Raw genomic sequence first — 14,309 nt, 5'->3', positions numbered from 1 at the left:
CATACCCATGTTTAACTTTACTAAATACTGCCAAATTGCTTTCTACTGCTTTACCAATTTTACACTCTCACCAGTAATATCACTGTTCCCCATCACTCTCTTTGCCAAAGTTCTATTATTGATAAAAATTTTGTCATTCTAATAGACCTGAATTGATCACGTATTTTAATTTGCAGTTCCCTGATTACTTAATGTGAGATACTTAATTCATTGGGTATTTTAATTTTCTCTCCTGTGAATATGTTGTCCACATTTTTTCCTGTTTATCTCTTTCTCTGTAGGTAATGCATTCTGGAACAGTCTGGAAACTAATTCTTTGAAGATTACATAGTTTGCAAATGTTTATTCTGCCCGTGTCTTCTCTTTTTTGCTTTCTGTATTAATATTTTGTTTTACAGAATAATAAAATCAAATTATGAGTCTCTTCTTTTAAGATTGATACTTTTGAAATCTTGCTTTAAAATAGTATTTTTTTTTTCTTTTGGTCCCCTGACCAAGAAATGTTTCTCTGCTTTGTAGTGATAAAGATTTTATACTTTATTTAGAAATGAAAAAGCTTTGCCTTTTTGCATTTATGTTTTTAATCCAACCTGACGTTTATTTTATTTATGATACTAGTGAGGGAACTAATTTTATTTTTTTCCATATGGATAATCAGTTGTTTCAGCACTTCCAAAACATAATCCATTCCTTTCCCCAATTGGTTTGTCAAGATATCTCTGTCATATATCAAGTTTCTGTACATGTTGGGAGTGTCTGTTTTACATTGTTGCTGTTGTGTGTGTTTGTTTTTTTTTTTTAGTTATATTAATATCTGGTGAGTTCTTTCAACCCTGCTCCTTAAGGAATCGAATTCCTCTTAGCTGCTTTTTGGCATATCTCTTCCATGTGCGTTTTAAAATCAGCCTGTCAGGTTCCACATACTCAAAAAATTTTTGTTGGAGTTTTTTATTAGAGTTATACTAAGTTTGTAGATAGGCTTTGAAAGAAGTGTCACAGATTTATCTGTGAGTTCTCCCAGATTGGAGCAGGATAGAATTCTCTATCTGTTGTTAGGTTTCCTAGAAAAGTTATATATTTCTCCCAATAATGTCTTATACTTTTTAAATTACAGGCTTATTTTAGGAAATAAGCTTATTTCTATTTTCCTAGGCTTATTGCTAGGAAATGTACACTATTTCTATTGTAAATAATATTTTAAAAAATTATATATTCTGATTGTTTATTAGTATACAGTTGATTTTGCTTATTGCAGCTTGATAAATTATGTTCCTTCTGATAGTATAGTCTTCCTCACATCATTATGTAGTTGACTATATTTTCTATAAATGATTAACAAATTGCTTTTTCCTCCTAGTCTTTGTACCTTTTTGTTATTCTTGAATTACTATCTTAGCTAGGTCTTTTAGTACAGTGCTAAGTAAAAGTTGTGATAGGGATCATCCTGACTTTTAAAAATATGCTTCTAGTTTTTCATCATTTTTTTTCTATAGGTTTGGATACTAACCCTTAACTGATAATTAAGCCTTTATCTGGGCAAGGAATTTTTGTTTTATCCTTCTTGTTTTATAAAGATTTTTTATACTACACGAATGTTGAAATTTGTTGAATTCTTTTGCTTAATATTTTCTTGTTTCTTAATTTGGCTAAATACGTTAATGTGTTTTCTAATGCATTAATTTATGTATGCCTTTTTCAGTTAAACTCAATTTGTTTAAGATATACTTAACATATATATAGTTAAATGTTTTACATACCTTAAATAAGTGAGAATATTCTGTAATTTTTCTTTTTACTGTTTTAGGCATCAAGATTATATATATATCTTACGAAATGAGTGGAAAAACATTTTTTTAATACTTACTGGATCAGTTTGTTAAAGATTCAGTATATATTTAACCATGAGTTCATTTTCTTAAGTGATCATAAACTGTTGAATTTTTATTTTAGTCAGTTTTGTTTCTAGGAAATTTTCCCTTTATCTTTATTTGTAGTATAAAGTTGATTATTGCATCTCTGCTAAGATCTATATTAATGGTCCTGTTTTTGAAAATTCAAACAAATTATTTTTACTATCAACATTATTTTAAGTTAAATGAAATTAACTCTTTGTTCATATATATTTGAAATATTTCATGAACGCTTAAAAGATTTCCCTCTACTCTGTCTTCTGTCTTGTTTTAAGAATAATTAATAATTGAGAACCCCTTTCAGTGTGAAGAAGAAGGAAGTATATTTTAGATGTATATTTTTGTCATTCATTGTGTCTCCTTCAAAGCATTAGCCACGCATGGAAGTGATCATCTATATACTCACCTGCTTAATCTTTCTAAGCAAAGTATCTCAACCAGCTTCTGCAGCAGGTAGAATTCTAAGAGTTACAGGTCTGTCATTATAAACTTAATATTTCAGGTGCTTGACATGTGGCCTCATAGCTTATAAAAATCTCTGTAATTTTATGATTTCATATTTATAGTTGAATCTGTAAGTATTTTACAAAAGAAAGTTGAGAAAGATTTTTAAAAAATAGCATCCAAGAGTTACTCTATAATGGTATGAGTTCGTTTTCCTAAAAGGCAGTGAGTGAATTCATCACACTTTGTGTGTATGTGCATGTACATGTGTATGCACATACAAACACATGTATACGTGTTTATCTAAGTACAGAAATAGCTATTCAAGGATATATGCCATCAGAGAGGGAAAAATTTAGAGAAAAGTATGTGGACTGTATTTATTGAATTATGTGTTACTTTTAAAAATTCAAATATCTGAAATGAAAATTTTTCCATCCAGTTCCTCTCATTTCATCAAAATGGCACATTCTGATTACTAATATGAAATAGTTTACTCTAGTAGAAACAATAATATTTTTCATTCTTTTTAATAAATGTATGCTGATATAAAATATTATAACCTTTATTGGAATGATAGTAGACAACATTTATGTTGAGAATATTACTATTGTATTTTTTAAGCAGAGTTGAGCAGTATTTTTTAAACAGTCTTGCTGATCATATAAATATTCTTAATGTTTCTTTATTGACTTGACTTGATTTCCTAACATGTTTCCTAATGTTCCTACCTCATTAGAAATTTTGAACTTTGGATCCTACGGCAAATGGTTTGCAAACTTTTTGTGTAGAAATCCAAGTAGTACACATTTTAAGCTTTGCAGGCCATGTGGCCTAAGCTGCAAATACTTAACTGCTATAGACAATATGTTAATAGATAATTGAGTCCCAGTAAAACATTATTTACCAAAACAAGTGGCAGACCAGATTGCCTGACTTGAGTATGTAAAAATGGATCACTACTAGTGAGAATTAATGGGAAGTATGAACATAATGCCAGACGTAGACATTTTCTCATAAATAATGCTATGCTGGGCAACTACTTTTAGAAATTATAGAAAACTTATTACTGCAAAACTGACCTATGTAATCTTATGTATTAAAATACATTATGTAGCAATACATAGAAATAGATATCTACATGTAGTAGAGGTATTCAAATTTTATACTTCGTATTGTGTTTTACCATTACCAAATAATGGTCACTGAAAATTACTTTAACATAGAGTCAAAAAATAATTTTGAGATATTTTTGTTTAACATGATTTCAGTGAAACTTTGATAGTTGTGTGCTATAAATCAGACACTTCATATTCATAGGCCAAAAGAGTAGAATTAGTTGACAAAAGATATATAAAACTCTAAAGAAAATTTTTAAAATGATTACACCTAAATTTTTAAAGTAGTAAAGTTTAAGACCTCTCAGAATAATTTAGTTGTTTGTTCATAATTTTGTTGTAATTGAACACTAAAGTTTTTAGAATAGTAAACAAGGAGAATAGTGGTTTCTGTGCAATTTGCCTTTTTGTCGGTGAATATAAAGAATCCCCCTTTGTTCTCCTCCTTTATCTTTTACCTTATCCAGTTCTGGAAGTTGCAGTACTCAGTACAGAAGGACAGGTCCAAGACTTTAAATTTCCTCTGGGCATCAAAGGAGCAGGCAGCTCAATCCAACTCTCTGCAAATACGGTCAAACAGAACAGCAGGAATGGTAAGATGGAGCAAAGTCTTTTAAAAATTGATAGGTTTTTTGTTCAGTTAAACCTGTTAATTCTAAAATCCTGAGTATTTGACTCCTAATATAACAAATAAGGCTTAACATTTAAAAGCAGATTTAAAATAACACCTACTCTTTCCCAGTAAACTTAATCTGAATAAAGATTTCATAAGGATTTCATTTTGTTACTTTACTGTGTCTTATCTTATTCATAAGCATATTTTCTGTAAAGACATATGACTGTTTTTACCTTCCTAGGTCTTGCAAAGTTGGTGTTCATCATTTACCGGAGTCTGGGACAGTTCCTTAGTACCGAAAATGCAACCATAAAACTGGGTGCTGACTTTATTGGTCGAAATAGCACCATTGCAGTGAATTCCCACGTCATTTCAGTTTCAATCAATAAAGAATCCAGCCGAGTATACTTGACAGATCCTGTGCTTTTTACCTTACCACACATTGATGTAAGTTATGTATGCTAATGAAGTAGTGGAAGGTTATAAAACCAGTGAGGACGGAAAGGAAAACTGACATGTCGTGGATTGAGAGAAGGGGAATGGAGAAGTGGCAGAGAGGAAATAAGACTTCCTATTTGAATTTCAAATGTTGGACTAGGTCAGAGACACAAGTTTATTTAAGTCTGTGAACATAAAATTAAATGAGCCTGGTTCAGTGATTATTAGAATTTAAGTGTATTCTTAATGAAAGCTAATTCAGTAATCAACAGGAAAATGTAAATGCCTGTAATTTGTTTTAGAATGAAAATTAACTCTTACCTTACCAGCATGATAACAGAGTACTAGGACTCTGCCTTTTTCATGTGGCAGATCGTTTTGGTTTGTTTTACTGATTATATTAACACACATTATCAAGCAGTGTTTTTTTAACAATATAGAATTGAAGAGATGTGATTCCTCTGCTATACCTTAGGACGCAAGTTAGTAGTTAAATAATTGCACTGTGTTGGAAGATTGTCTGCAGAATTTGGCTGTAGTTATAGTAGAGTGAATAAGTGGGCACAGATAGCCATGTAAATCTCCAGAATTGGCAAAGAACAATACATTTGTGTGGCTGTTTTCTTCTCATGTTTTCTGTAGTTTGCTTCACTCTCTTTAGAGCCTTGATGTACTAACTATAGAATTTGAATCATCTCTATTGTGTCCCTTACAACAAAAATGGGCCCAAAACAAGTTGGATTTTTAAACACTTGGTCCATATAGAATTTATCAGAGCAAATTTTGTCAGAAAAGAAAAAATGAATCTGATATACCATCAGTATGTAAAATCAGAAGATGGAAATTGTAATTGTGTAAAATGGGTCTTTGGTAATTTAGAGTACACTTTAGAGTGTTTCGGACTATAAAGCCCCTTTTAAGTTAGATATCTGCCTTGTATAACATAGTCTACAATTTTGCTGATGAAAAACTTTATAGTCCGAAACATGCAAAAGTTTAATCTAAATTACCTTTTACACATATTAAACAATTGCTATTGCCATCTTAGAGTATAAAATCCTAATTTTATCTTGTCATTTTATTTCCCAGCCTGACAATTATTTCAATGCAAACTGCTCCTTCTGGAACTACTCAGAGAGAACTATGATGGGATATTGGTCTACCCAGGGCTGCAAGCTGGTTGACACTAATAAAACTCGTACGACGTGTGCATGCAGCCACCTAACCAATTTTGCAATTCTCATGGCCCATAGGGAAATTGCAGTAAGTATTTGCACTTCTAATTAGTAGCAGAGAAAAACCTCAGAGATTCAAAACAGCTTGTGTAATTGTCCCTTCTTTGGGTGCTTATCGTAACTAAAAAGCAAACAAAGTAATGTGGATTTCTAATTGTTTCTACACTGTCCATGTATTTTAGGCAGTTTCGACACTATATTTATTGTTACTTCTCAAAATCATGTACTTCATAGACTTGTTGTTCTAAGTTTTTCCCCTGTGGTCAGGTGTTAAGCAGAGGCGTCAGGGATTTAAAAAGCTAACAGCAACAATAGATTATATAAAAGAGACAGAGGGTTTAAATATTAACATGCCCTCCCCATCTTAAATGTTTGAATCTCATTTCAAAACTTTTCGGTAAGTTCCCAAGCACTTTGCACACTCTATAAGACTGCAGATTATGAAAGATCAGAAAGACTTCTGGGATATTTTAGAATTCATTTCTTCTTCTGATTAAGAGAACAATACCCAGAAGATAAAAATATTTTAAGAACCACAGCATGAAAACTCTCAGATCTACTATGTACTTAACTCTTAGTATATAAAATCTCAGGGAGAAAATTAAAATTTAAAATATGACTTATTTGTTAGTCTGGAAATTCATTAAAATGCCAATTATTTTTAAATAAGTAGTCTTTATTATAAAATGTTTTCTGTGTTTATGTAAGTAATAATTTCAGTCATTTTTTAAGTAGAATCTTCTACTTTCATAGATCATTCTTTGAATATAAAATTCAATAAGATAGTACTGAACTGTTACATGATTGAAAAAAAATTTGTTTTAGCATTGAGCCCCATTTGAACACACATGAATATTCAGAGTTTAGTATTGAAAGACAAACTCTCACATGTGTAACTCATATTATATTTATTTAATGTAACATAGGAATACTAAAGTCCTTCATATTTATTTTTTTTATTTTCAGTACAAAGATGGAGTTCATGAATTACTCCTTACAGTCATCACCTGGGTGGGAATCGTCATTTCCCTTGTTTGTCTGGCTATCTGCATCTTCACTTTCTGCTTTTTCCGTGGTCTGCAGAGTGACCGTAATACTATTCACAAGAACCTTTGTATCAACCTTTTTATTGCTGAATTTATTTTCCTAATAGGCATTGATAAGACAAAATACATGGTAAGTACCCCTTCCATTTGTTGACCTTGTATCTCTGAAAATTATTATTATAACAAGTTTTCCACATGCGCTGCTGTTAATATTTGACCTTATAACTTAATATAGTTGACATGGCAATATTAAAGGATAATTTATAATAAAAGACAACCCAATCATTAAGTAATATTGTGGGTTAATTCATTTCTTATATTAAGGTACTGTTGCATTTTTCTGGGTTTTAATAAAACACGTAATTTGAGTAGAAGAATGCTGGGGACACTAAAATGAAAAGATAATATTAAATTTTTCATTTTGTTTACCTAGTCATTCTGACCAGTGATCATTTCCTCATAATCTGAGCAATTTATTCTTTATCATGAGGTCTCAATGTAAGAAAGATAACTTAGTTAATGCTTTACACTATAGAATGAATTGGAGAATGCTCCACGTATGACAGGAAAATGATGTTAACTAGTTAGAGCTAGTATATTTACCATTAAAGCAGAATTTTTAAGATTCTCTAATAGAAAAAAGTAGAACTTATGTTTTTGGGAGCAATTTTTCTAAAGATTTTTAAAACAAATTATCTACAAATAGAATATTCAGATTTAAAATACGTAATTCTAGAAAAGAAATGTTCTCTTATTTGCATTTAGTTTTACTAAAAATATAAATGTCTTATAGTGATGATATTTTTAGCACATCTAGCATTACACTTCATAAGCATTGAGTCATATTTAGCAGTATTTTCACTTATTAAAATAAAAGATTTTTAAGAAGCAGTCATTTAAATAATGATGTATCTTAAAGACACTATCAGTGAATACTGTATAGTTTTGAAGTGGTCTGTTTATATTGACGTGTTCCCTTTTGGGTTTTTGCTTCTTTCCTTTATAGATTGCATGCCCAATATTTGCAGGACTGTTACACTTTTTCTTTTTGGCTGCTTTTGCTTGGATGTGTCTAGAGGGTGTTCAGCTCTATCTAATGTTGGTTGAAGTCTTTGAAAGTGAATATTCAAGAAAGAAATACTACTATGTTGCCGGTTACTTGTTTCCTGCCACAGTGGTTGGGGTTTCAGCTGCTATTGACTATAAGAGCTATGGAACAGAAAAAGCGTAAGTAATTGCAAGTGACCTGAGTGTTTTTCAAGTGAATAATTTTTTTTTAAAGCCTGTTAGCTGTCAGTGAGGGTCCCTGACAGACTAAAATAGCATCTGAAAGCTTTATTGGTAAGAGAATGGGCATGCCGTGCACAAATTACAATCAAGTCTTTTGTAATTTTCTAGGTTCAGAGGATTTGTACTCTGGTGAGGCAGATTCTAAATTATGGACTTTCTTTTTAACACAAAAGATTGACCTGAAACAAATTGAAAAAGTAAATAACTTTTTAGCCTTAGAAAGATATTAAGCAAGAAATTCTTCTGAACTTAAAGCATCTGACAGGTTTAACTACTCAGTTTTTAAGCTAATGCTTCATTAGCTCTCTTTGTGCAGCCGACCCTCTAGCTAACTCTTGTTTTGAATTGTGACAGTACCACACTCCATCCCATATGTTTTACTTTGATAATATTTTATCAGGCAGTTTGAAAGGATTAAAATAAGTGACTGTCGTTCATTTATAAAAAAAAAATACAGATATTTATGGAAAGTGACAGAAGGTAGATATAGCCATGTTTCTAAAGATTTTGTTTGCTAGAGGCATGAATTTGCCTTCCAATTCTGTTTATTTTTTCCTTTGATAAAATTAGTTATATAAAGATTCTTTGGACTAAAGAAAGCTTTTTGACTACACAGATGATGAAAGACAAAAGAAATTCGTTGGGGATTCAATGTTGTATGAAGAATGAACTACTAAGTAAAATCTGTCTTAATAAGTTTATGCATCATTTACTCTAATAATGTATGAATTCTATGCTTGGATTTTTTTTTTCCCTAGTATCCATCCATTCCCAATTGAGGTGTTATATTTGTGATATACTGTTTTACAACAGACATTACATCTGAACACTTATTTTTTTCTTATCCTTTGTGTTCCAGATGGGTGAAACATTTTAGCTCAGATGTAGATCCGAAAGGCAAATTTTGAAGATAAGAACTTTAGAACAATGAGACAATTTGGAATGCTGAGTTTTAAGTTTTTCTTAGTAAACTGAGAGGTTTTAATTTTTCAGGATTGGGGTGGGAGGTTATTGTTTTCCCAATACAGTTATGTATGTCTTTATCAAATTTAAAACCTGAAATGAAGAACAATAGTTTGAGGTAAATAATTACTACTCTTTAAGTCAGAGCCAACTCAATTATTAAAATTGTTCTTGTCCATGATAAATCAATTTTCAGAGGCAACTGTAAAGATAGTTTTGCTTGTTAGATTTTTAAAATTCTGTCTTACTTGTGATGTTGAGGATCCACTTAATGTTCTTTTCTTTTCCTAATAGTTGCTGGCTTCATGTTGATAACTATTTTATATGGAGTTTCATTGGACCTGTTACCTTCATTATTCTGGTAAGCAGACTCTGCTTTTCTTTCCTTTTTATTTTTGCCGTTTTAGCTGTACAATGGAAGTAAGGATAATTTGTTTTACTGTTTATCTGTCTATACATGCAAAGATTTTATTAACATGTCTAGCTTACAAAAGAAAATAATGTATATTTTACCTATGATATAGTTATTGAGAGTTTATATACATGCTAATTAGTACTATTTCTGAAAACCCTCTTTCTTTTAAGAAGTACTTTTTTCCTCATTTGTAATTTAGTTTGCAGAAATGTGATGTCATAATCTAATATATGTATATATGTAAATGTATATATAAAAGCCATGTTAAGATTGTATGATTTGAAAGTAGTTTGAGAATTAGAAAGGAATAATATGTGTAGCATATTCTGTTTTTGACTAGTGAAGATTTTAACTAAGAGGTTTAGTTTAGGTAGTTATGTCTTCATAATCTATAGTATTAGCTCTGCACCAAGCCTGTATAGCATTTATGAATTAAATAAATGTTTTATAGAAGTAAAAGAAAATTAGGTTAATGTTTATTATCATAATTTCTACTTAGTAATTTAGTCCTTTTAAATAAATTCCAAACCCAGATTCTTTCTAAGGGACAAAACAGTTATTTTTTTTTAAGCTTACAGTAATAAAATAATACTAAATGAATTTTAAATTCATTAGAAATAAAATTATTTTTCTAAGACTTAAAATACAAAATGCACATATTGGTTTCCAAGAAATTTTGTTTTAAAATGAACTTAATACAACTTAAGTAAAAGACATTAAGGTTTTTTTACTTAAATTATCGCCAATCAAATATTTGAAATACAGTTGAAATTTTTATAAAAGCTAAAATATTTGGATTTCAGTATTTAAAAGCTATTCACTCAGTTTTAACATCATGCTGTTATAAATAATGGTTTCTGACTATTTTAAGATTGAAAATGAAGCATAATCAACTTTATATATCACCTATGTCTTTTTATTTCTATCAAGGTTGTTTTTTCTATAGAAAAGTGACACAGTAAGCTTATTAAGATATTTCCTATGGTTAGTAGTATTATAATTATAGTTACTAGTATTTTAATAAAATTAAGAAAAAATTTTAGTAGTTCAAGGACACTTAAAACTATCTCAAGTGTATATACTTTTGTCATTAAAATACAGTTACTTATAAAAGTAAAATGAAAATTTGAGATGAATGCCTGTAGTAAGCACGCCAGTAAAACACTCCCAAGTGTTCCTTGGAAAGTTGATTTCTCATCAGAGTTATTCAATCCAGATGATCCAGTGTTTGTTCTTGGTTTACTTAAATTAACACAGCCTGAGCCTATCTTGATTTAAATGATAAACAGCTGAGTTGAAGAGGTATGGTCCTCAAAGACACAGGCTTCTTTTTTCCCTAAGCTGTTGGCCAAACATTGATACCTTGAAAATTGTAAAGACCATTGTAGGGATATTTGATCTATACATCTGTCCTACTGCAGTTTTTCTTTATTTTTCTTTTTTTTATATCAGAAGATAAATACTGACTTTAGAATATTAAAAAACCTTTCACATGGCAAAAGGAGTTAACGTTCATTTATCCTCAGCTTCCAGCAAGAAAAGAAGTAAAGGATGTTTTATTATGTTGCCCATTTATAGTGAGAGCCTACTATTATTTTATAGCCTTGTCATTATTATCTTCTACCAAATCATTTATATTGAGATGTGAAGGGCTTTGGGGAACAGTGTTCTCAACTTAAAAAACAAAACAAAACAGCAGGTAGCAATCACAGTACAGATCCTTGGAGTAATTCTCCTTCAATTGCTTTGCCCTCTAATCGTCCCAACATAGAAAGACAAAGAATTGTATTGAAGTGTAAAACATTATCTCAAATGTAACCTAAAGTGAGATATATGATTTTTCAGCACATGCTTGTTTAGTATTAATGTGTGTGTGTATATATGTGTGTATACATATATACACACATATATATCTCCTTATGGTGATATAGGTCATTTAAAAATCAGTGCAGACACACTGTAGCAAATTACACAAAATAAATTATATTGTATACTACCCTTTTAAGGAGTAACAAAAATTACATATTGATATTCCTAGAAAGCATAGTTTTGTATTTCCAGCTTTCTGAATTGAAATCATGTAACTTTAGTAGTATTAAATAAGTGTACATTTTTAATCATTTTCAATGAAGGAAAAAAAAAACGTGTTATAGGAGATAAAACTTCCTACTTCTGTATTTCTATAGGATGTCTTGCCTACAGGCACTAGAGTTATTATATCTATGAGAAAAGTGCTTGTAAGTAATGAGCAGTGGGAAACCATTAGTATGCCTGAAATAGTTTAATGAAAGCTTGGATCATGACACGTCAGGAGCTGTTCTTATCATTTGGACAGCTCCATCTGCATCATTAATAATTAATTCAGTTCAGTAAGAGTTCAGCTCACACACTCATTTAGAAGTCTTCCTCTGAGAACACCTCCCTGGCTGCTAGTCCCAGGGAGAAATAGGTTTCTGCTTGGCTAACAGCAAAGATCTGGAGATACAAGTGCAGTTTTAGAGTTGCATTTGCTAGGTAGCAAAAGCTCTAGGGAGGACAAAAAGGGTCAGAACATGTGCAGTTCAGTTAGGTTACTTCAGAGTGGTGTTTCTGTTCTTCTGTCTTATCATATCCATGTCAGCACTGCAAGCTGTGGAATGAATTTTAAGCTGCTAAGCTCAGACGGATATGATTCAGTTGAGCAGGTGGATGGCTTTAAAACAAACCGTGCACTTCTGTAATCTATGGTACCTTTTCCTTTCTGTAAACTTCTTTGTATTTTCATGATCATCAATGTGAGTGAGAATTAGCTAAGCCATATCATCAAGTAGTGATGAATTTTATCAGCAAATTACACTGGCAGAGTGTTTTAGCAGTAATTTATGAAATTATTTTGGGGGGATAAGGAGGAGAGTATTATTTATTATTAGAAGAGAAAATGCCCTGTTTAGCAATTTAACACTTTTTAGCTGAAATTCTTTTCAATTTGCTTTCACTCTTTCACATAGAATTCCATTAAGAGATACCTATCTATTTACCTGTGTACACACATAGAGAGAGAGAGCAGAATTAAAATCTGATTAATTCCTGGATGAGTTGCTTCATCTCCAAACTTAATCTTCATTATGGACATTTAGGCTGGTGAATTAACATAAAACATGTAGCACAACTCTTTTACCTTGTACTTACTAGAGGCTTCTACATGAATGATTAGCGACATATATACCAGCTGTAGACAAATCTTTATGTACATAGCTGTAACTCCATCTTTTTCGTTTCTCACTGATGCATAACACCTTTCAACTTATCCCAAAATACTGTGTTTAGACTTAGTAGCATTTATGTTGGAAAGAAAAAGAACATGAGGTAAAAAAATGGTTTCATTGGACTTGAAGTGATAACAATAGTGGTTGGATGGTGAAGACAATTCTTCTCATCCTTTTTGCCTGCCTTCCAGTGGAAATAGGGAGAAATCCTCATTGATGGTTGTGATTTCATTTGTTAAATGCATAAGAAAGGCAGGAAAATCAATCAGAAAGAAAAAAGCAAGGAGAAAGAAATCACATACTCTAAACAGAAAAATAAAAAGCACAAAGGTATATGGCTGGAAATAGCCATTTATGTCATAGGGAAAATGCTAAGACGAAAACACTCAGTATGTCATTTGAAACTAAGGTTGTCAGTCTTCAGGTGACTGTTTTGAACAACAGATTTTGTCAGAGATGTTTCTTTTTGCCCCTCTGTTTCTTGTTTTGATTCACATAATTATGTTTTAAAAGAACAAGAGTAGAAAAGAAAAAAAAACTATTGAAATGTCTTATTATACAAAATTATGACTTATTTGAATGCATTGCCTCTTGAGAAAGATCATAAGAACAATTTTTATCAATGACACTAAAAATTAGCATTTGCAGTTTTAGACACTGGAGAAAATATGAGAACTTTAAATCAAAATTTTAAAAATTTGTTTATACTTCAGTAAATATTTTGTTTAATTTCAGAAAATATTTCACTCATGTATTTTGGTGATAATGTATTAAAATGTTCAATTCTTAGATAGTAGAGTTTTTTTTTTCAGAAATAATATATATTAGTGATTTTTAATGTGGCATTGAAGAAAAATACTTCACACTTAGCATTTTTGCTTTTATGATTCACAATAAGTCTTGCATGTCTTTTTCCATAATTTGTCTTAAAATAATGATATTATATCCTGTTAAAGATACCATTGCCTCATTAATTGTGTATCGTCATAATTCAGAGATTAAATTAGTGTCAGATTTAATATTAACTAAATTTCTTAGCAACCTGACTACTAGTGCCTTGGCTAAATTTTTATTTTCAGTTTCTGTAAATTAGAGAATTCACAGGCACTTGTGAAAGAATCTGATACAAGAATTCTACTGTGGTTTTATGATTATTTCTCTAGGATTTTAGATTTTCTTTTTTAAATAGACTCACTTTAGGAACACCTTTTGGAAGCAATTTTAAATAAGTTAGAAACAACAGTTTTTTTTTTTCCCACTAGGATTTTATTGGTTTGTGTGATATTTATCTGTGTGTGCATATAACTAGCACAATCAGGTTTAAGAAAACAGAACTATTCAATGTACAGTTTGGCTAGTAGGAATAGTGTGTGGGCATTTTAGTCATTTGCTGATTACGGATGGTAGTGTTTTGCAAAGGGAATGGAGAATTGGTTATTATGGCAAGTCCATCAAATGGGAATCATTTGAGAAGCACACCTTCTTATGTCATTCATACAGGATTTTATGTATTAATTTTATATATTAATTAATACTATATCAATTCATTTATCATCTCCTATTGATTTGTAATTAGATTACTCTTTAGA

The 14,309-nt window shown here is 30.7% G+C and overlaps 1 protein-coding gene across 13 annotated transcripts in view; it reads left to right on the top strand.

Annotated features, from left to right (window-relative positions):
• ADGRL2 (adhesion G protein-coupled receptor L2) overlaps positions 1–14,309 on the top strand; it is a 296,333-nt gene that overhangs the window by 266,012 nt on the left and 16,012 nt on the right. For all 13 annotated transcript variants that reach the window (XM_043460873.1, XM_043460877.1, XM_043460872.1 and 10 more), the window contains 6 exons: positions 3,940–4,065; positions 4,330–4,535; positions 5,616–5,789; positions 6,728–6,937; positions 7,814–8,034; positions 9,355–9,421. In XM_043460873.1, coding sequence (XP_043316808.1) covers positions 3,940–4,065; positions 4,330–4,535; positions 5,616–5,789; positions 6,728–6,937; positions 7,814–8,034; positions 9,355–9,421 — 1,004 coding nt within the window. The remainder of the gene's footprint in view (positions 1–3,939; positions 4,066–4,329; positions 4,536–5,615; positions 5,790–6,727; positions 6,938–7,813; positions 8,035–9,354; positions 9,422–14,309) is intronic.

The sequence above is a fragment of the Cervus canadensis genome, chromosome 2 (genome assembly GCF_019320065.1).
Source record: "Cervus canadensis isolate Bull #8, Minnesota chromosome 2, ASM1932006v1, whole genome shotgun sequence".
Taxonomy (NCBI): Eukaryota; Metazoa; Chordata; class Mammalia; order Artiodactyla; family Cervidae; genus Cervus; species Cervus canadensis.
This window is presented reverse-complemented; position numbering and strand designations above follow the sequence as displayed.